The sequence below is a fragment of the Sparus aurata genome, chromosome 23, assembly GCF_900880675.1.
Source record: "Sparus aurata chromosome 23, fSpaAur1.1, whole genome shotgun sequence".
Lineage (NCBI taxonomy): Eukaryota > Metazoa > Chordata > Actinopteri > Spariformes > Sparidae > Sparus > Sparus aurata.
The window spans coordinates 9,976,559-9,998,017 of NC_044209.1; the positions used below are offsets into that span (position 1 = coordinate 9,976,559).

The 21,459-nt window shown below is 42.3% G+C and overlaps 2 protein-coding genes across 3 annotated transcripts in view; both read right to left on the reverse strand.

Moving 5' to 3' along the window:
- llgl1 (LLGL scribble cell polarity complex component 1) overlaps window positions 1-9,420 on the reverse strand; it is a 35,435-nt gene extending 26,015 nt beyond the window's left edge. The window contains exons 1-2 of one of the 2 annotated variants that reach the window (XM_030408960.1): window positions 9,057-9,420; window positions 5,511-5,608 (exon numbers count right to left, since the gene is read on the reverse strand). In XM_030408960.1, coding sequence (XP_030264820.1) covers window positions 5,511-5,608; window positions 9,057-9,137 — 179 coding nt within the window. In that variant the 5' untranslated portion in view covers window positions 9,138-9,420. The remainder of the gene's footprint in view (window positions 1-5,510; window positions 5,609-9,056) is intronic. The other variant, XM_030408959.1, reaches the window with a different exon arrangement.
- A 759-nt stretch (window positions 9,421-10,179) lies between these two features.
- myo15aa (myosin XVAa) overlaps window positions 10,180-21,459 on the reverse strand; it is a 37,270-nt gene continuing 25,990 nt past the window's right edge. Inside the window, exons 38-65 of the mRNA XM_030408961.1 lie at window positions 21,314-21,368; window positions 20,949-21,096; window positions 20,763-20,856; window positions 20,546-20,666; window positions 20,286-20,401; window positions 20,041-20,100; window positions 19,675-19,750; window positions 19,424-19,539; window positions 19,167-19,285; window positions 18,782-18,923; window positions 18,263-18,374; window positions 18,043-18,117; window positions 17,548-17,750; window positions 17,082-17,206; window positions 16,912-16,975; window positions 16,365-16,437; window positions 16,118-16,191; window positions 15,861-15,943; window positions 15,645-15,775; window positions 15,432-15,526; window positions 14,049-14,126; window positions 13,851-13,947; window positions 13,536-13,696; window positions 12,637-12,770; window positions 12,382-12,515; window positions 12,063-12,196; window positions 11,461-11,601; window positions 10,180-11,342 (exon numbers count right to left, since the gene is read on the reverse strand). Coding sequence (XP_030264821.1) covers window positions 11,241-11,342; window positions 11,461-11,601; window positions 12,063-12,196; window positions 12,382-12,515; window positions 12,637-12,770; window positions 13,536-13,696; window positions 13,851-13,947; window positions 14,049-14,126; window positions 15,432-15,526; window positions 15,645-15,775; window positions 15,861-15,943; window positions 16,118-16,191; window positions 16,365-16,437; window positions 16,912-16,975; window positions 17,082-17,206; window positions 17,548-17,750; window positions 18,043-18,117; window positions 18,263-18,374; window positions 18,782-18,923; window positions 19,167-19,285; window positions 19,424-19,539; window positions 19,675-19,750; window positions 20,041-20,100; window positions 20,286-20,401; window positions 20,546-20,666; window positions 20,763-20,856; window positions 20,949-21,096; window positions 21,314-21,368 — 3,063 coding nt within the window. The 3' untranslated portion in view covers window positions 10,180-11,240. The remainder of the gene's footprint in view (window positions 11,343-11,460; window positions 11,602-12,062; window positions 12,197-12,381; window positions 12,516-12,636; window positions 12,771-13,535; window positions 13,697-13,850; window positions 13,948-14,048; window positions 14,127-15,431; window positions 15,527-15,644; window positions 15,776-15,860; window positions 15,944-16,117; window positions 16,192-16,364; window positions 16,438-16,911; window positions 16,976-17,081; window positions 17,207-17,547; window positions 17,751-18,042; window positions 18,118-18,262; window positions 18,375-18,781; window positions 18,924-19,166; window positions 19,286-19,423; window positions 19,540-19,674; window positions 19,751-20,040; window positions 20,101-20,285; window positions 20,402-20,545; window positions 20,667-20,762; window positions 20,857-20,948; window positions 21,097-21,313; window positions 21,369-21,459) is intronic.

The following is a 21,459-nucleotide window of genomic DNA, read 5'->3' on the forward strand; positions in this document are numbered from 1 at the left end:
ATTTTGAAGACAAATTCGTTGTCATTGTTCACAGCCAAACTTCGAGCTTCACGTCACGTCACATGTTTACGCCTACTTCAGAGGCGGCTTTTGGAAAAGGAGGAATATTACGCCTCCGTTTTAGAAAGACAGGCCGGCACATTGGGGGTGTTTAAATGTCCTGCCATTCTTCGGGAATATCAATGAGGAACAAGCTATAGTCAATCGATTGAGTGACAAAAAGAGAGACAGAGAGATGGTGGTGGGAGGGAAACGATGCAAAAGAGACATGATAGGAGGAGAAAAAGAGCAAAGGTAGGTGAACTGCAAGCAAAAAAAGGCGATGTACTGTATATGGTAGAACGTAATGACAGTTAGCAGAGAGTAGGCAGTGTGTGGGTGAGAGGGAGGAGGAGGTGATGGGTGGGAGTAATGTTAAAGGGAGTCCGCATCTTCAACTTATTGATTTGTTAAACGCAAACGCCTAAAAAGAACACAGGTTACATAATGTAGTATTTTCTCCACAAATTACACAAACCACAGTCTGTGCAGCGAAGCATGAAAAACAAATTAATGGGACTTGGTACAAATAAAAAGCAGGCAATAAAAAGGGGCAGGAAAATCTGGAGCTGTGTAAAAATTAAAAGGAAATTCTGTGGCACAAACAAGCACATGGGGAATTTACTGTTTTCACCACATACTACAAAAAAAATTGGTTGACATGAAAGATGGATTAACACGCCAGTATTCCCTCACATTGAGCTTAAACAGCTGTCGGAGTCCACGACTCATGCCACAATGTGTAGGAAGCATAAAATATGGACGGAGCTTCCGGGTCTGAAAAGTGAAGGCAATGCAGAAGTGGCTTAAACCTCCATTCCTAAAAAGGTCAGCAGGCGGCAACTCGACTGGTTTCAACAAGAAGTCTAATTGTATAGGAGCTTATGAGAAAAACAACACTTGATTTAATACCTCAGTAAACAGCTTACTAATGCGTTTATGGTGTCAATCGCTAGTTTCAAGTCTTCTTCAGCAAAGCACGATGTTCATATTGTAAACTATGGCCCCATTTAGTAGAAAATAGACAATAAGGCCAAACTCAAGGCTTCCAAACAGCAGAGCACAAACAAAAGGCGTGTCTTATATTCGGTTTAGACAACAGGAAGAAAGGAAAAATAAATCTTATTTATGTTCAATGTAATACATGTCTCCACCAAGTCTTGCAAAAGCGGGTGACTCAGTGTTAAAACACTGAATTCCCGTACACAGAATCAAGCCGCAACCCTGTGACATCAGCAAACAATGCTGGTCACCTACTTCTAAATATGAAGAAATGCCAGGAAAAGAAACAAGATCCAATGACGCAGCGTGTGTGCGTGTGTGTGTGTGTGTGTGTGTGTGTGTGTGTGTGTGTGTGTGTGTGTGTGTGTGTGACCAACAGGATGCCAGACAGACAGAGGGAGAGATGACAGCTGGAGGAGCACACCCACACACATCAAAGCTCTGCTGGTGCGTGTGTGTAAATATTAGCTTGTCCTCTGCTGCAGGACTGTCAATACTGAATGGTCACAAAGTTTCAGTGTGATTCAGCACGTACTGGATTGTACAGATAAGGTCACCGCTGACAGTTTCATACTGGTACAGTGATACTGTGCGCAGTACTTTGACTTAACTGATGTATTTCTACCAACAAACTGGTGTGTGACGTGCTGAGCTGCAGACTTTTAATACCCTCCAGTCTGCGAGTACTTCTCATCCCCAGCAACTGCGCTGGTTGTCTTGGAAACCGATTCAAAAGCTTCCTTTATTAAGACTAGACTCAGCAACAAAGCTCTTACTCACCCAATACACACACAAACACACACACACACACACACACACACACACGGAGGGTTAACCCAGGGCAGCCCAACATGCATTCTTCACAGGAGACAGACTCCCCAAGAATCGGCTCACCACCCCCACACATGATCTCTCTTGACATACACACACACAAAAAAGTCCGCACCACATTGTCCCCTTCCCTCTGCCGAGCCCCAGTCTGTGGTCGATTGCAGAAACTCTCAGGGCGTAATATGACTCTGCCTTTCTAAACACGCAGGGAGAGAGAGAGCGAGGACGAAGGAGAGAACAAGTGAGAAACTCGAGCGAGAGGCTGAACGAGCGTGCATGTGAACAAGAGGAGAGATCATGCCAGGATGGAGAACAGAAGTTCAAACAAGAGGAAAAAAAAACTCCTCAAATATTGCAATTTTCCACTACATCCTTGTAATTGAGTCAATAAACTCTGATCGACTGAACTTTCTGTTCAGTCTTTTACTCCTGAGCTGTCCAGGCGTCAGTGTGTGAGAATTTAAACCGCACATCTGGCATTACAACCTGGGAGTGTGTGTGTGTGTTTTACAGTACTAGGCAGGTATGCTGGCAGGAACATCCAGGTCAAACCCAAGTCAGTGAGTCTGTGCGATTATCAGGAAATGTGGACACGGACAGTGAAGACAATCTTTTTTTTAACCGCAACTGAGCACTCCTCGGCGCCCTGACATTACTGCTGAAACGATTAATCCATCAGTCAATCAAAACACAAATAACCTGCAGCTATTTTGATAACTGATCAATCATTTTAGTCATTTTTCTAGAATTTTTCCAGCGATCATTTTTTCTGGTACCACCATTTCAAATTTGAGGATTTGCAGCTTTGTTTTGGAAATTTCATCAACCAATCAATTAAGAAAATAATAATGATAATAATAATCTGCAGATAATTGATCAATGATAATAAAAGTAATCGATTGTTGAAAAAATCATGAACTAAGGTCACTCCTTCTACCTGGTTTGTGTTGCTTTAAAGATGGTTTACACTTAATTTTACTTGCTGTAATGTGCATGAAACCAGCCAGAAGGTGATATTAAGCAGTTTTGCAGGCCTTTTTGATCTTCACCCTTCTGACAAATAAAGCAACATCTACTGACAACACTTTGTCAGCTGTTATGAGAAGCTCAACAAACAAGATTTTACTTGTCAACCTGTTTCATCCAAATGTTTTTTATACAGAAATACTGAGAAAATTAAAACATTTAACATAATTTGTGTCAATTCATTTTTAACATTCTTTCTTTGCCCTTTAATTAAAACCCAACCTGGGCTACCTTGAGACCCTCAAGGGGTTAGGAACCACCGATCTAATGCAATCAGTGTAAAACAAGATACAGCGTTTCTTTTCTTTCCTGCAACATGACTCTTGCTACACTTCCCAGATATTCTCTGAGGGTATACATGCTGACTTTCCAGAAATTCCAACAGCAGCTGGGACCTTGTTAAAAAGCAGGATGACTCGTCTGAGCTTTGCAGTATCAGTCATTTTGCTCAAATAGGTACAGCCGTGAAGTGGAGTTATTTTGCCTCCCTCTTCCATCTCTTTTACACTCCCTTGTCTTTGCTGCCTCCGTTTATCTCCATCTCTCCCCTCCTCCATTTCTCCCTCCATCCATCTCCCTCTGGGGTGCAAGTGCCTGGCACCGCCAGCCTCTCTCTCTCTCTCTCTCTGAAAGCTGCATCTCAAAGAGTCAATTCTCCGGTCCGATGCATCTGCACACAACCACAGCAAGCCTCCCTTCACACACACACGGTGATAAATGTGCACATACTGTTAAAATAACCATAAACAGTCATGGTGATTACACTCAACATAAACACTGGCATGTTTGTGTTGATAAATCCTGTTACACGCTCTCCACTGCAGCTCGTCAAAGACGCATGCAAGACAAACGTGAAACATGTGAGGCAAACATGCAAAACAAAAACACCCTTAACCTCCTTATTTTCCAAAGATGATGGCGCTTGACCAGTAAACAACCCAACGACTACGCAACAGACTGATGTCAGCCTGCTATTAACCCACAGAACAATCATAGTGAACATGACAGAGTTGGAAGCCGTAGAGAGATGAGCAAGATCAATAATATGTCAGTGAGTTTCGTCATGTGGACTCTGCATCAGCCTCTAAGCTGCTGGAACTTTTGACACGCTGACACTCCAAGCCAAATTATGGTTTTGCTGCAATGCTTCTCGCCAGCCAAACCAGTACAGCTTTACTCAGTGTGTCCAAGCTAGCTCTGCGTTGCTCAAGCACTAACACTGTCGGTCAGTTGGGAATCTAACGCCTGACCCATGTCAGGCGTTAGATTCCCAACTGACCGCAAGCTCAAAAAAAAAAAAGCATCCATGGTATTCCAACAATTATGCGCTCGATAGTGTACGTAATGATGCCATTTTGTTTTTCCTCACTTAGTGTCATTTTCACAGCTACAATTACATTCTACTCACCAAGTTAATTGCAGTGATTTGGAGGCGGTGACAGCGCTTCAACAGAGTATAATATGGCAGGAGCACAAGTGGTCAGATTGACGCATGCAGTTGTTAAACAAACCGTCACTTTGACCAGATCGTCTAAAGCACTTAAGCGGCAATTAAACTGAAAGTGAGTGCACCTGAAACATCAATTGCGTGTAAGTGTGTGCTTACTCCTCCAGTAAGTATTGAGAGTCAGGCGGCAAACGCTAATCAGCATTTGGGTGTTCATTTTATTTCCTAAATATCTGACATTTAGTAGCTGGTGTGAGAAAAATGCTACTATGACCCAAAAGAGTGATGGCCACAACTATGAAAATAAAACCCAGATTGTACAAATGATTAAACTTTCCTCCAATATTGTCAGTTCCGACGGAAACAACAGATCACTCTTCTTCACTTCAGGGTTGCAGACAGTGCAACTACCCACAGAGACAGACAGCACACACAGCAATGCACTGCCCTGCTGAAGTGACGTTATATAAACAGCTCTGCAGCAGAAACATCTGATCAGTTATTTCCTCAACATTCGTAAAAGCACAGCGAGGCATCGTGAGAGCAAGACAACCAACGGCAATGTAGAAAAAAAGCAGCACAGACATTAACCAAACAGTTAAATTAGCTTTAAAAAGCCCAAAAATAGCATGGACCCTTTGTGTAGACACGTTTTTGCTTTGTTTTTTTTTATAAATGACAGGCGTTTAAAGGAGCAGTACAAACCGCACAGGAAACAAAATCTCAATAACATGACATTGAAGAGCCCGACAGGTGCATGAAACACTGATCCGCCTGTAGCTGCACCGCAGAGCTGATGTACAGCTAAACAGAGCTGCACTTCAAAAGATGTGAACTGACAGCAGTGGAAGGAAAAACTGTTTGTGTACCCTACCAGTCGCCACTCAGGGTTCTTTGATAGTTTTTGTCTTGCAAGTCGTAGTCGGGTGGATTTTGACAGGTGCACAGTCAGCTGGGATGATGCATTTTAACTTTTTACAATTAGTTTGGCATATTTCATGGCTCATTTTTGCTCTGTAAACCACATTTAGAGCTTTTAGACATGTGGAATGGACTGAAGCAGATGTAAGACATTGAAAAATGTGGTTAACTCAAAAAATGTCAATTATTCCCTGGCCTTACTGTGACAGATGTTGCAAATAAAAGATGATAATAAAAAGGATACACTTTGATGGCTCCTGATTTTGTCCCGATGGCCATGAGTTGCAGCTTTGGGTCAAAGGCCAAAGCACTGGGCTGATGAGGGAAGCCATGTTCCACAGTCTGAGAGAGAATAACAGACAGAGCAAAGATGTGGGAAAGACAAACAGAGGAGAGATTAACAGATGACACAAGAAAGACAATGAAAAACACTCAGATTTATTTTATTTCCTTTAATGCCACGCTCTGTTTTTGTGTGCGAGTGTCTGCACAGTCAGTGAGGCGTCTAAAAGGGAGGATCCCCTTAATAAAGTAAGAGGAAAGTTCTTAAAAAACACTGATGGCAGCAACACTGCTTCATTAAAACGCTCTGCAGACTTTGTTAAATGGGATTAACATCAATTCACAGCTATTCCTTCCACACATGTCGGGAGAAGGCGAGACAGCTGGGAAAGTATTTAGATCAACAGAGGGGAAAACAGAACAGAAACTCTGTAGATACCTTAACCCACTTTAAAGAGGTCGAGGGGGTCTTTAAAGTTTTGTGGCCAAAAAACTTTGACCGGCCTCTGTGATCGAGAAACTTGGCAATGACTTATTTCGTTTGGAACTCAGATACGAGGTAAAACATTAACTCTTCGTTTCTTAGTACCAGTCTGACACACACACACACACGCACACACACACACGCGCACAAACACACACACACACACACACACACACACACACATCAAAGTAACACTCCTGTTGTGAGACCACCTCTGTGATAGTTGCTGCAGCTGGTGCCAAACCTTTAAAAAGAACATGTCTGGTTGTCACACTGCGACAAACAGTTCATGGACAGTTCATTATCGATTCACATGTCTATCATTTCCACAATTACTCAATTAATCATTTCATCTATCAAATGTCAGAAAAATTGTGAAAAATGCTCAAAGCCCAAAGTCTTCAAATTCCTTCTCTTGGCCAACAAACAGTCCAAAACCCAAAGGCTTTTCATTTTCCATAATAAATGACACAGAAACTTAACAAACCTTTGCATTTAAGAAGCTAGTACTAGCAATGTTTGACATTTTTGCTTGAAAAATGATAGTTGCCAATTATTTCCCTTTCAGCTAATTTATAAATCTTTGGGCATTATCGCTACTGTCAAGGGTATTTTACCAATAACCCTAAATTCATATCTTCATGTAGAGCTGCAGTGGTTAGTTGATAAAAAAAAAAAAAAAATGTGGCTCCGTGACGACAATTATCGATTAACTTAAGAATATTTTCACGCTGAAAAAGCCACAGATTTCACAAATATAAGAATTCACTATGACGTGCACACAAAGACACACACACACATTTCAATATGTCACACTGGCCTCTGGGAAACTTCTGATGGACATTTTAATAAGAGTTTAAAATCTATTCCCAGAGGAGACCACCTTATTTTGTTTGCATCCTTCTAACCCCTCCTTCTCTGCCATCTCTCATAACATCTCTCTAAAAATGAAACACATACTAAAACAAAAGTATTTATATGTTTGTAAGACTGACAGTTTTTTATGCCTTCATCTCTGGTCTGTAACTTTTCATGCATTTTTACAACAACCGAAATCATGCAGTGTAGACTTTGCATTTGAAGGTTCAAACTTGAAAGTGTGTTTCCATTCATAGCACTCACTTTAACATGCAGACCATAATGTGACATCTCACTAGTTACTCACACAACTTTTCCACCAAATTAGTTCTGGTTCTGATCAGGATTCTTAGAATACTAGTGCCATCGAGCAAGCCAACACGCCTTTCTATCAGTTTTGAGCAGAACCACTGTGATCAAGGATGTGTAATCAACAGAGGGTGTTGCATGATGCACAACACAGGAAGTAAACAGTCGTAGAAAGATGGCAGATTGCATTGCTTGCCTGCAAGCATTTTTTTCAGTTATAACAGATATTTGTCTCTATCCAAAAACCAAGCATGGACCAGATATTCACTATAAGCATTAGACATAGAAGACAATCGCGTGCATGACTTCTCCATCCTCTTTTACAACCTGTAGAATATGACATGCCCACTGAGGTCGATGAAAACCTCTAACAACTTTCAGCTTTAGATGACAAGGGCGATCGGTTTTGCAGCAAGACATAAAAAAAAAAAAAAAATGAGGTTGTAGATAAAAACAAACAGTAAGTAAACCAGAATGGAATACTTTCCATGTCGGTTGAAAAGGGGCATCAGAGAACCGGGGATAGACAAGTAACCACAGGTTCTGAATGGACCTTACTGGGACCATTAACAAGGCTACTGCAACCCTGCATGCCATGACAAGCTGATCTGTCATCACACGCTAGTTTGTGTGTTTTTACAACTCTCAGTGAACAATCAACTGAATACAAAAAGTCTAGCTTCACTGGCATCAATGGTTTAGATACAGATACTAGAATTTCAGAGTACCCGTCCAGTATACGCCAAACAAATTTTGGATCACTGCACGGAGCATCACAACTAACTAAATGGCTTTTCCCAGATCTAATGGTTGTAGTTAATCCCCTGTGGACTTCCTAAGCAAGTTGTATCATTAAGAGTGCTGTTTATCATCATCTGCATTAGCTTTTACAACCAAGATCCAAGATGAGGTGAAACTGCAGGACACAAACCTAGAGAAAACACTCAATTCAAGTACTTAGATGCACTATCTGCTATGCCTTTCTGAGCAATCCAGCTGAGCGAGGTTCACCTCGTCATCCACGGTGTGCGTGATAAATCGTGGCTTCCAACATCATAAAGTTTGGTCTCCCCTGGGACACTCTGCTCTACTTTGCGAGTGGTGACACAGTGTACATACAGACAGCACAGCAGCCTCATCTAACCTGGGTTCAGGGCCACAGCAGAGCTCAACTGGCTCCTGCATCTCAGTGTGGCATGTGGACCCTGTTACTGCAGCTTCCACCAGCCAGGGTGACAGCACGCAGCTCGGATCATGCAGTCAGGTTTCGGGAAGTTGAGTTGGTTTTACTGTACATGTGGAGGTGTGAGGTGCCAGGATGAAACCCGACACTGGCTCTAAGAGGGGTCCGACTGTCACCACACTGACAGCCATCTTGATCGATATCTGAATGAAAATATGGGTCACTCACTCACTCACTCACTCATTCCAACACACACATGAAGCATCAAAGTGCTGCAGCGCAACACAACTAATCTCGTTACTGCGACGCCTGACAATCCCTATCACTGACATAATCTGTTGTTGGTGGTTAATTAAAGCGATGTTGCGTCTGCGGGGAGAAGTTTGCCTCGGTTCACTCTGAACGCGGGCCTCGTTTGGGGTTAAAGCCAATTAACGAGCCGTGAAAACAACAGAAACACACACATCAACAAAGAGTCCATCGCCCCTCAGCTGCAGTTTTCAGCTGTGTGTCTGGAGGAGCGGCCGGGGCGACGCTGCAGAGTGCTCGACTTAAAACATGGTCCCGTCTCGAGATAGAGGAGATAGTTTTGGGGGAGCAGCAGAGGAAGAGAGAAGAGGAGGTGGTAACCCCTCTCTCCGTCTCCCTCCCTCTCCTCCGTCCCGTTACTTTACCTTGTTGAAGGCGAACAGCTCTTGTTTTATCTTCTCCCTCTGCGGGTCGGTGCCCTGCCGACGAAACCTAAACTTCATCATCTTGGAGTCGGGCGGGAGGGGAGGCAGGACCGGCGGGGGGACGGTGAGGAAAACACGGAGATAACAACCCGGGGTTCTCGGCGGCAGGGGAGAGGCGGTGCGGCGTAGTCGGACGATGCTAAAGCTAGCTAACCGACCAGCTAGCCCATGCAGGCTGAGAGCGGGGCTGCGACGCTGCTGCTGCTGCTGCTGCGGGTTGCGGCTCTCCTCCCCTCTCTCCCTCCTGATGCTGTTTAGGTCGCGGAGGGTTTGACCACAGCTCCCCCTCCTCTTCCCGGTTCACACGGACCCCGCTGCTGTGAACCAATGAGGACGAAGAAATCTGCGAGCAATTATACAGGAACGCCCACACAGCCAAGCGCCCTGGAGGGGTGCGTTCGGTTTGTAACACAGAACGCACCGGATTAAGGTCCCCCATGCTACCGCTCATACAATGCGATAAACGGTGAGTCCCTCACAGGAAATCAAAGTGGCACACAGTAAATAGCTTGTAAGAGTTAATAAAGGCAAAGCAAGTGAACTTGTTCACCTTCTTTTTGTTGAAAAATCGTGAATAATTTACGACTGTAATTATAGTAAAACATCCTGGGATGATGCTAATTGCTGGTTGTTTTCTAGGTTTCTTGGAAAACATTTTAGCAACCATAGAAGGGACATGAACTGAGCCTAAGTGCTGTGATTACAGGCTATTTGGTGAATTGTTTTGAATCACACATACTTCAGAAAACAAAACCATGATTCCTTATCTTTCTATTTCCTTTGTCATGAATTTGATCGAAAACAAAAAGACTGAAACGATTGTTGAAACTGTCCATGGACCTCAATCGGTTTCAAAACCCATCACATTCACTGCAGTTATTTATATTATTATTATTATTATTTGTTTATGTATTAATCTATTATTGTGTTCTAAAATATCTTTTGTATTCATTGATTTACTCTATCTACATCTCTTTGTTGCACTTGGAATCATGCTTGTACACATGTTTGTTAGTGTTGTTGATGCATTTCCTTTTTGTAATTAACAAATTCACACAATACATTTTATGCTACAAACTTTAATGTACAACATTAGTCACATGCATCAGTTATGTACAATAGATATTTATAAAACATATATACATTGTATAAACAATCAGCATAATTAGTGCAAAGTGTTAAGTGATGTGATGTGGCTGATAACAAATTGTGCTTCCCCACATGAGGAACATAAGAAAATCAATTGAATTTGTGGCTGCTTTCTTCTTCTTTTCATTTTAAACGGTCATGATACTTAATTTAAAAAGAAATCTAATGGGTGCACAAATAATTAATTTAGGCTACTCTTGCAAGAGGGCCCAAGCCTAATGAAAAACAATTTAACATGTTGAACCACAAGCATCTATTAATGTTACAGGGCCAATAAGTTTATACTTAAATCTGCTCGATATTCATTTCAGTTTCGCACTTTGCACAGAGCCAACAACAGCAGGGGTTCCTACCCTCAATGCAAGACCGCATTTTTTAATGTTGCCATAGGATCACAGAATTCTTCTGATGTGGGAAAATTAAAGTAAATTAAAGAGGCATTATCCATTATAGTCCTGGCCCTGTAAAACAGTCGTGGCATGCATGATCTTGAACAGTTTTGGCTTAAAAAGGTCAAAACATTAATGAGTTCCTTGTGAAAGGACATTTATTTAAGTCTGATTCTCAGGTTCTTCCTTATCCATTGCATCATACACATGTATGCATTAAGCTCAGTGGAATGTGTTGTATGCAAGGTACAGGTCTGCACTGACAGTGAATATTTGCTTAGTTTATTATAATATGTTTGTGTTTTGGGATATTGATTGAACAAAAGTAATTTGAACATGACAACGTTTGGCTGTGGGAAACCGAGATTTTGTCGTCTTTCTTAACATTTTATAGACCAAACAATTAATGAAGAAGATAACTGTCGCTAAATGCAGCCCGAATTGTGTCATCAACATTATAGCTATACATTCATCACATTACAGAAACATTACCTTTACATATGAAAATATTCTGCTTTTAAAATAGAGGTAGATACAGTACATTAATAAAGTGTGATTTATCTGTGTGTGCGTGTGCATGTTTGTGCTATAGCAGGGTGATTTCACTTGGTGGCAAAGTGAGTCTCTTTTCTCTGACTGACAACATGTTCTCCATGTGCATGGCAATAACTCGGCATAGCTCCAGGCCCTGGAAAACACACACACATACATATACAGAAAGAGCATTTAAATGAGTGAAATGCACAGAAAAACATTACATATAAATCAACTCTTCTTGTCTGTGTCTCCCTCACACACACACACACCTGCTCCAGCTGTAGCTGTGTGATGCGTTGGTTGAGCAGGTCTCCTATCATGATCTCCACATATGGATAACTGGAGCCTGAAGTTGGTCTCTGGGTGCGAGTTGACTGGACCTCCTTCAGGGGGAAACGCACCATGGCTTCCTAATGACACACGCGCACACACACACACACACATACACAAAACTAAATAAATGAAAGAATACACATGCAAACAGCCATGACAATACATACTTCTACACATATTCTGACCAACAGATATTAAAAGAAACATATAAGATGTAAAATTGAAGATTTAATATCTATGTAATGTTATATATCTTTACTTTTCTTTAGATTATAAAATGGAAAGATGGACAGAAGACAGCAAACTTTTTTTAACCAGCAGAGGGAGCCAAATTCCTTCTTTTCAAATAGTAACTGTATTTGCAGATAAAGGTCAATGTTAAATGAGTAACTGTCCTGCATCATACTGTTACACACATTTAGCTGCCCACTGCCATATTCTAAAAGCCGGTCCTGGAATGTAAGGCAGCATTACACAGACTAGATCTGTCTTTGAGTGGACTAAGAGCTGCATATTTCAGTGCGTGTCTGTGACGTACGTGAGTATCCTTGTTGAGAAAGTGCAGCCCATTCAGATTTACAGCCAGGATGCAGGGGGCTTGGATGGAGGCGGAGCTACAGCTCTGGATGTAGAAGAAGGAGGAGCCGAACATGGGGAAGGCACTGACAAGACCTGGGCAGAAACACACATATGGTCACTTTAACAGATAAGAGACTATATGAATGTGGTTACCGAATTACTTATGGGACACTGACAAATATCATAGGTGTCTATAGAGGCGACTGTTACTCATTCACACTGTGAGTCACTTTCTGAAATACACACACACATACACTCGCACAGAGGTGTGGTCTTACCTAGGAACTGTGCGCGGGCCTGGTGTGGGTTTAAGGGCTGCACCTGCTGCATGTGATGAGTCGTCATATTCAGCCACGGCTGTGAACCCTGTTTGCCATAGAACGGTGGGGGGACGCACTCCTGCACCTCACGGCTAAAATCACACACACACACAACCAAACCTCAGAGGCAGCAGTTGCACGTTATACATGGGCTAGTGTTTTCTGTGTAAGTAGCCAATGTGGAAGAGTGTTTGTATGTCTCTGTATATTTACAGGGTAGGCAGGTAGATGGTGTCCTTGGCACGGTGCTGTAGGGCAGCCAGTCTGGCGATCTGCTGCAGATGCTGGTCACTGGCCTTACCCTGAGGAACCACGCTCAGCAAGGCCTTCAGGTAGTCTGGCAACACCTTGAGCAGAGGCACATAGTAAAGTTTTGTTCACTTTTATGTTAGATAAAAAATTGCCACCTGCGGGTGAAAGGTTGGCAATGAAAATATAGTGGCAAATGGCTTGCTTGTCCTGGCTAATTAACAGAATCAGGTGCAGGCAGTAGCATGAAAATGCTGTCGAGCAATAGTTCTCAACCGCAAGCAATTACAACTAAGGAATTAGAAGAAATAAAAAGACATGAGCTCAGGAGGTAGGGCGGGTCATCCAGTAAACTGAAGGTCTCTGATTTCTAATCCCCCACTCCCCTAGCTGCATGTCACAGTACCTGTGAGCAAGACACTGAACCCCCTGTTTGTTTGTTTGGAACAAGACACAAGAAGATTATCAAGATTAACAAGTGTGAGTTCCTGCGTAATGGAACTTTAAAGCAGGCAATCACTAATTATAGGGAAAGAGGTCGCAACAGTTTATTTCCACCTGTGTTACTGTTGACATGACATTTAAAATCTTGACACATCTTCCTTCTCAGACTAATTGAGTCTGCTGTCACACAGACACGTGTTTCAGCTGTTTCCCTTCAGAAACCCATGAAGTGGAAAGGAGAAGAAGGTGGATCTGGACTTCACACAGCTAATGAGGGGGAACAAGAGGCAGCTGACCTGCGCTGGGGTCAACAGAGGTAACATCTACTGTAAAAGCAGAATATTAGCCAAAATGTCAGAAACTGAAAGAATTGCCAGAACTGTGTGGAGTACAGTATAAACATACAGCAAGATCTCTACCTGATTATAGTGCATAGTGACATAGAGTTCGTTGTCAAGTTTGAGAGCCAGACTCCATATGACTCTCCTGAACCACAGACTGTAGTTGGCGTCCACTGGCTCTGCCTCTGTCGCAATGTCCAGGATGTACTCACGCTTGTTTAGGGGGCGGACATTCTGACCTATGTAGACACACACACACACACACACACACACACACACACACACACACACACACACACACACGCATTCAGTTTTGACCTGTGTACTGTATTGCCTTGTGTCAAAAGTGCCTGCATTGTAGTTCTCCGCTGTAACAAGCTAGATCCTTGTCACCTCTGTGTGTGACCAAAAAGATGGCGTATTCATCCAAAGCTTCCGCCCTTTGCAGCCCCATCTCATAGCAAAGCTCCTCGATGGCATCCAAAGCAACCTGAAATAAAGAAATCTTCATCATGTTCGCCCGTGAACGCAGCATCTGTTTTTTTTTTTTGTTTGTTTTTTTAAATAAAGGCCGCGGTCAGTCCAACTCACGGAGCATGTCTTGATTTTCAAGTGCCTTTCGATCCCACCTGGCAGCAGGAACAGCTGTCTCTTGGAGCTCCGCCCAGCCTGCACACACACAAAAAAAAAAAACAATCAGAGGGGAAACGTCACAGAAATGAACACCCTCACGGAACATACAGCTGTTACCGAGGGCTGGACAGCACCTGCTGAGTTAAGCAACACTTTAACGTGACAGATGTCTTGAGTAGAAAACTATCAAGACTGTAGTATTAGTATCACAAATCCTAAACCTAAACCCATTCTAAACATTTATGTCTCATGCAGAGGTCAAAGTTGGAGGCAGGAGTACACAGGGGCTCAGAACAGTTTTAAGAGAGGTTCAGTGAATGGAAGGGAAAAATATTACATTCATTATTGAAAGGAGATCAGATAGAATAGCCTAAATGAGTGTGATTTGGTTAAAGGGGTCCTTGAGAGATACAAAATTGTTTTGAGGGTTTTTACTGTTTTTCCCACTTTCCCAGAGTCAGACAGTAATAAATGCCTGAGGACAGACCTTTTTTATGTATTGTCGTAGTCTGAAGTTATGTCAATTAGGTTATCTTGGCTCAACTGTTTGTGTGTCAATGGGATCAAATAACACTCATGATCTCGGAGGCTCCCATTACTTGAGTGCAACAAAGCAAGTAATCTTTGACTGAGAGGAGGCTCACAGGGTCAGACTTTGAACCACCCTTGTTAAGTGTATAATACAATATAGATTGGCTATTTTGCCACAGTTTTCTAATGATTGTTTATGGAAAAGAAAAAAAAGATGAAAACTCAAATGATAAAGACTTGTAGATTATAACGATAAGAGTTGTAATACTGCTACTGAAAAATAAATTTTCATTTTCCCACGATTACGAGATCATTTTCTTTCTTTCTTTCTTTGTTGAACTGGTCAAACATGTAAGTAAACCTGATAAATTCAATCTGTCCATAATTAATCATAAAATCTTATTACAGAACAATTTAGTGGATGTATTGATAACCTAACATTGGCATTTATTTCCATTTTTGATGTATTCAGAGAACATTTCACTCACAAAGTATGCCATCATGCAGCAATTATTACATTTTCTAAGATAAGGTAAGATAAGATCAGATAAGCATTTATTGATCTCCAGAGGGGAAAATTCAATTCTTGCGGAAACACAAAGGCAGAAAAAAGGACAGTTTCAAAGAGAAAGTAGAAAATAAATACTAAGAGGAGAATAAATAAAACTAAAACTAAGAGCAACTTAAGACAGTAGCCAAGTTCCCTTAGTGTGCCTTATGTTTTCCTTTTTGGTTTGGTGTGTATTTGAACTTTGAACAAGCTTTATATAAGCCATACAAAAAGGCTGCGCGTTTGCATTAGACACTGACCAGCATCGCTTTGAGTTCCATGCTGTTTGGATACTGTATTCGTCCGCCATATTGAAAAGTCCTCCTCAGATTCTGCTCACACGCCTTGGCAATACCTGTCAATTAAGAGCAGCAGCCAATCAACACCTTGATCAGCAGTAACTGAGATCAGAGTCTGACTGGTCGTGATGAATTGACGAGTGTGACTTGTTGGGCTGCTTCTGGATCAGCTACCTTGGTACTGCATCCCGGGGCTTTCACAGGCGTCCTGCAGAAACTTCAACAGAAACGGCTTCATGACGTCGGAGCAGCGGTGGAAAGCCGTCAGGATGTACAACAACCTCCAGCCTCTCTGACAACTGTCCCTGCACAGAAATATACCCAGATTAAGACCCAACTCCTGATCAACTCCTTAATTAGCACTTTATTTAAAATCCAGAGGAGTCTTACGGTTTGGAGCTGGTGTTGGCAGTGACTTGCTTCATCACCTGGCAGTAGGTTTCATCCTTTATGAGGCCGTGCTCGCCGCTTAACTACATTGATGAGCACATTTCAAAAAAGCTCGTCAAACACACACAAATACTGAAGTGTGCTTCAGGCTGTTTACATTTCCCCACAATTGAACTTCACTACATCACGTGTAAGTCACTCTATCTTTTTATCATCGTACTGTTTTATACATCTATGAAATATGTGAGCACCTGTACCTTCAGTATATTTGTGACCAGATCCTGCTCAGTCTGACCCTTCAGTGGGAAGTCTCCCATGAACTTCATTATGGCTGGACAACAACAAAAAAATCAGTCGACACTGGACATGAAGGATCTCATGAATCCGATCTGAAGACATGTATTTTATTCAACAACAACAGAGTATAAATGTAAAATAACCTTAAGCCATTGATTACTTCTCTACCATTCTCTTCCACCTCCTATCTTTCCCCTCTCCCCTCACCTAAGAAGATGTCAGCAGCCACTCTGTTCATCCCGCTGTCGGAGAAGTCGATCAGAGACTCCTGGATCGGAGACTGGAGAGACAATAACAATAAATATCATTAGCAATCAAATATCTCTCCACAAATGTGTCCAAGGCCTGCATAAAAGTGATGATGATGAATGTGTCTGACATGTTTATTTGCAGAAAAAGATGTGAAAAGAGTAGTAAAACGCCTTTAGTGGCTCCAGAGGAAGCTGCATGCAATCTGATAAGCTGCCTCCATGACCATTGCCTGATGTCACTCAGTGGCTAATTAACATTGTGGGTAAAACCGCCTCTTGGAATCAGATTTTGAATTAGCACAGAGAAAATGTACATTTCCAGCAAATAAATATGAAAGCAGCGTTCTAGGGTCAAACTCTGCACGTAGATCTTCTACACAGTGAAGCTCGAACATAGAAAAACAAGAACAACAACCACTTTCTGACTGGAGGGGGACTTTGAGATAACATACGGTAAGAATACAAAAGAGATGGACATGTTTGACCTTGATCCCACTTTTTACCTTAGCGAATTTGACCATGTCAACGGGGTCCCTGCCCTCCTTCCCCTTTTTGGCTTTCTGATCACTGTGGAAAAAAATACGAGAAACAGTCTGCAACTAACGTGAGCTGTTGACATTTAAAGTGCAGACATTTTGACACGTGCATGTGTGTGTGTGTGTGTGTGTGTGACCTTCTGCTCCTCTGTGCCTCTCTGAAGTACTTCTTGGCAAACTCAGCCATGTGGTACTGGCTGCTGTGCAGGGGCAGTTCATCCAGTTCGACGCTCACACTGTCGCCATACATTTCATGTACTACCTGATAAACACACACACACACACACATATAAACACACACAGCAGAAAAAAAGCTATGCTTCAGTGCCACTTACACACCAGAGACGTAATTACCTACAGAATATTTCCATTTCTGCTAACCAAAACATTCCAACATATACTGTACAAACAGCAGCTGATGCTATAATATAGGGGTATACAGTACTTCATGCTGAAATCTCAATGTTATTTACGCTCTGGGCCTGATGTTTTTTTTCAGTAGTACTGTACTGTAGAAGCTGAAATAAGCATTGTGTATCTTTGTTGGACAGTTTTTTTGAAAAACACTGCTGTAATGTGATCAAACGACTTCCTGATCTGCACCTCTGTGGAGAGGTCAAGCTCATGGGCAGCTATGGCCGAGCCCATCGCCACAGCAACAGCAGCAGATGCAGCGACTCGTCCCTGTCTGTCTCGAGGCTCTACGCGCTCAGCGGGGAGAACCAGGAAATCTGGGGCAGCCACAGGACGGACATACTCGCTGGGAAACACTCCTGATTTTCCGTACACGGCCCCGAACCGCCAGCCTGCACACACAGACAGAAGATACAGTTACTCAGAGGTTCATATGCACATACAGAAATATATCAGCTGTTACAAACAAACGCCAAACTGTCTCATGTAAAACACAGTTTAAGTTTTTCAAGTTTATGTTTTTCAGCCTTTAAGACAAAGAAAAGAAGCCAATTTTTAATCCTCCTAAAAAAAAAATAGTAGGAATTTTATTAAACTTTTTTTTTTTAAAGTCCAAACCACCCAGCAAAATAAATAGCAAACAGCAAAGCAAACACACACTCAGATGCGCCCTGTCAAACCCACCAAACTCAGGAGTGTCTCTCTTCAGCTCCTCCAGAAGCATGACCTTCTTCCTCACTATGCAGCCGTAATATTTGCCTGAACACACACATGGACATACGCACACACAGCGTGACAGACATGGCATGAAGCACACAGACATTAAGACATATAGTGCATGGCTCAGAGAAGCAGACGGCAGGTCCAATGTGCGTGAGCTTTTTTTTTTTTCTCTGCATCTCACCGGCCTCCAGCCCGTCCATGTGCTGCAGCCTGATGATGTCTCCTTTGTGGAAGTTGAGCAGACTCCTGTCTTCGGTGATGTAGTTCCTCACCGCCACCATGTACTCTGAGTCCTGACAGAGACGTGACATGTTTGACACAGACATGCTGCGAAATCCCCAGAGAGGTTGAGAGCTAAAAACGCATCGTCATAACCCTCTGTGTCTGCGTGACTTATAATTTACACTCATGTGTTTGCTGGTGTTACTTTGTGTGCATAACTTGCAGATTCGTTTCAAGTTGCAGCCATTCAAGCTTAAACAAGCATGCTTGCATATTGCTGTCTATAAAGACATTTTAAAAAAGAAAATAAACATCGATGATCTTAATTGAGAATAGCTTAATTACAAAGTAGGGTACAGTATGGCATGTATTGAGAAGTTTTCCAGCCAGCAGATTCCCTTTTAAACCCACATCAAACCAATAATACAAAAATCCTTGTAACACACTCTTCCACTCACACACTCATACAGACGCCCACCTTCTTAAGCTCCGTGAGGAAGTGGTCGATCATGTGTTTGACCTGCGGGGCCTTGGCCGAGAACAGGATCAGCTTCTCGTTGGTCAGGTTGAACTCCAGCATGTTCTTGGACGGGATCGACACAAACAGGATGTCCGAGTAGCTGCGCAGGAAGTGATATGAAAAACCAGGAGGTCGAAAGCACAAAGAGAAAAGGGTCTCGGTCTAACCACTGTGACACCCCACACAGAATGTTAAAAGTCACTCGACTGACTTTTCTGACAGCTATCAATACCAAAGCCACCTCTTGTAAGGTTTTTTTTTAATCGATGTTACAATTATAAGACATGAAGGCTTCCAAAGATGGAAATATTGATGACCTATGGCTGAAATCTCCCAGGCTCACCTGTAAGGCCTCAGCACTCTGAAGTAGTCTGGAGCGGCAGAGCTGCTCCTCACCATCTTCAGCAGCTTGATGCCTTTATGAGACACAGATAACACCTGCACTCCGGTCCCCACACTGCCCTGGAACAAACACATGAAACAGAGTACAGGCACATGTGAACATGGGTAAGTAAAAGGCTATTTAACCGAGTGAAGGACGGAAGCAGCTTTGGGTGTCAGTTGAACTCATCTTCAAGAGAAAAAGAGACAAGAACTCACAGAGGCTGGGAAGAGACGAGAGAAGTAAATGTCCCACGAGTCTCTGGCCATGGCGGCCACTTTCTTCTTCACGTTCTCATCATGTGTTCCCGAAACCTGATCTACTTGGTTCTCAGCTGTCAACAGAACAAAGGAATTTAGGTGATAAAATCCTGAGTTTAAAAGTTTTTTCACATAATTAAAAGAGGAGAACTGTTGGTCTATGGGCAAAGAGTTAAATCATTCAGAGATATGCGTTTTCTTTTTAATACCAAATAAAGCTTTCATCTTCTGTCTTTCCTCCTGCGTGATGCGGATGCAGGCCTCCGAGAAGGTATCATGTACAACCTGCGGAACACAAACACATTCAGGAATAACAATCTGCTAGTAGGAGTCACTGTACCCGGACCTACAAGTGTAATATTGGATGTATTCTGTCACTTTAAAGATAATCTCTATCAAAAGCACTACTTTTACCCTTTCATTCCTAATAAATCATCTTGGAAATTTGCATTATTACCACAATCTTTGCGATGATTGAAAACTGAACCTGATTTATTTAGATAGAAAATTTAAATCAACTTAATACAAAAACTAGAGAAACTAAAGTATTAATACATAATGAATACACCATCAACCTGTCTGAAGATCAGATCCAGGATCAATGGATTGTTGAAGGTCTCTTTGGGATAGAAAACCTGTTGACAGACAAATATTTATTTTAGGTCATAGTTATACAATATGATGATATTAAAGCACTGTAATGTTGTGTAATGTTCACTACAAGAAGATCTATGAAGAATACACACATTCTTACAGTGTCTTTTTGGGAAATATGAATTAGTTTTGTCCATTTATGTTTAACCGTGCTCATGAAACACACCTCTTTCCTCATATAGAGCTTCCAGGGGACGTTGGAGTAGGTGTAATATTCATCACTGGTCCTGCTGTGGAGTTGAGTCTGAATGATCTCCTCCTCTACGGGCAACTCCCTGGAGACTAGCAACACACACGCACACACAGAGGGGTTTGTTACTTCCCATATATGTTTACATGTAAACATGCAAATGTAAAAAGCATAAAACACTTTCTGTCATCCTGCTGTTTATTACTGGGGATTCACCTTATGTGTGAAAAGCTCACCTGGAGGAGGGGCGGGGCTTATGTTGGAGCTACTTGGCCCCGCAGGGCGAGACTTGATAGTCTTGGAAGCCTTGAGTCCTCCTTCTTCTTTAAGATGGAAGGACTGAGGCTTCTTTTGACTCTGACACATGAAATTATCAAGGTCAGAAATTATTTTAGTTTTGTTATTGTGTTTAATTTGTGTGTGTGTGATCGGTGCAGAGATTGGGTACCATACCGGTTGTGGTGGGTTTGCCATCTGATCTTTAAGGATCTCCATTGCTTCATCATGCGGGTCTGGCTTCTTCGCAAACATCTTTCCATCACCTTTCCTACAAACACACACACATAAACACACACGATTAGAAGCACATAAACAGACACACGGAACCAATATTTAGTTTTAGGAAAATGAGCGTGTTACCGTTGCGCTGCAGCTCCCGAAGAAGTTGTCGCGGCGGCCGGCTGATGCTTTTTGATGGTGTCTTTGATGTCGTGGCTGGGATCCAGGCGCTCCGTGTTTGTCGGACTGGATCGGACAACATCATCAGGAGGGGGGCCACGTGTTGGACCTGGAATGTCAGATTTTTATTCAATCAAGTGCAGATGTTTGACCATTTAACTCAGCAGCTGTTGGATGAAATTTGGTTCATCAACCATATGACCAATTAATTAACTAAATTATAATAGTGCTGATACTTAGTAATAGTTCACATTTAAACTGTGTTGTGATATTCATGCCACACAGCAAATCTGCAGGTTAATTTGAGCACAGAGTGTAAAACTTACTTATTTTTCGCTGAGCAGCAGCAGGCTTGTATGGCGACTGCTCTCTCTCTCTGGTCTACAGAAAAAGACAGCAAGTGATAACAATTGAGTCTGTTTTTATAGCAAGACAATACTTCTGATTTGTACACATGCTGGCAGGTACTCCG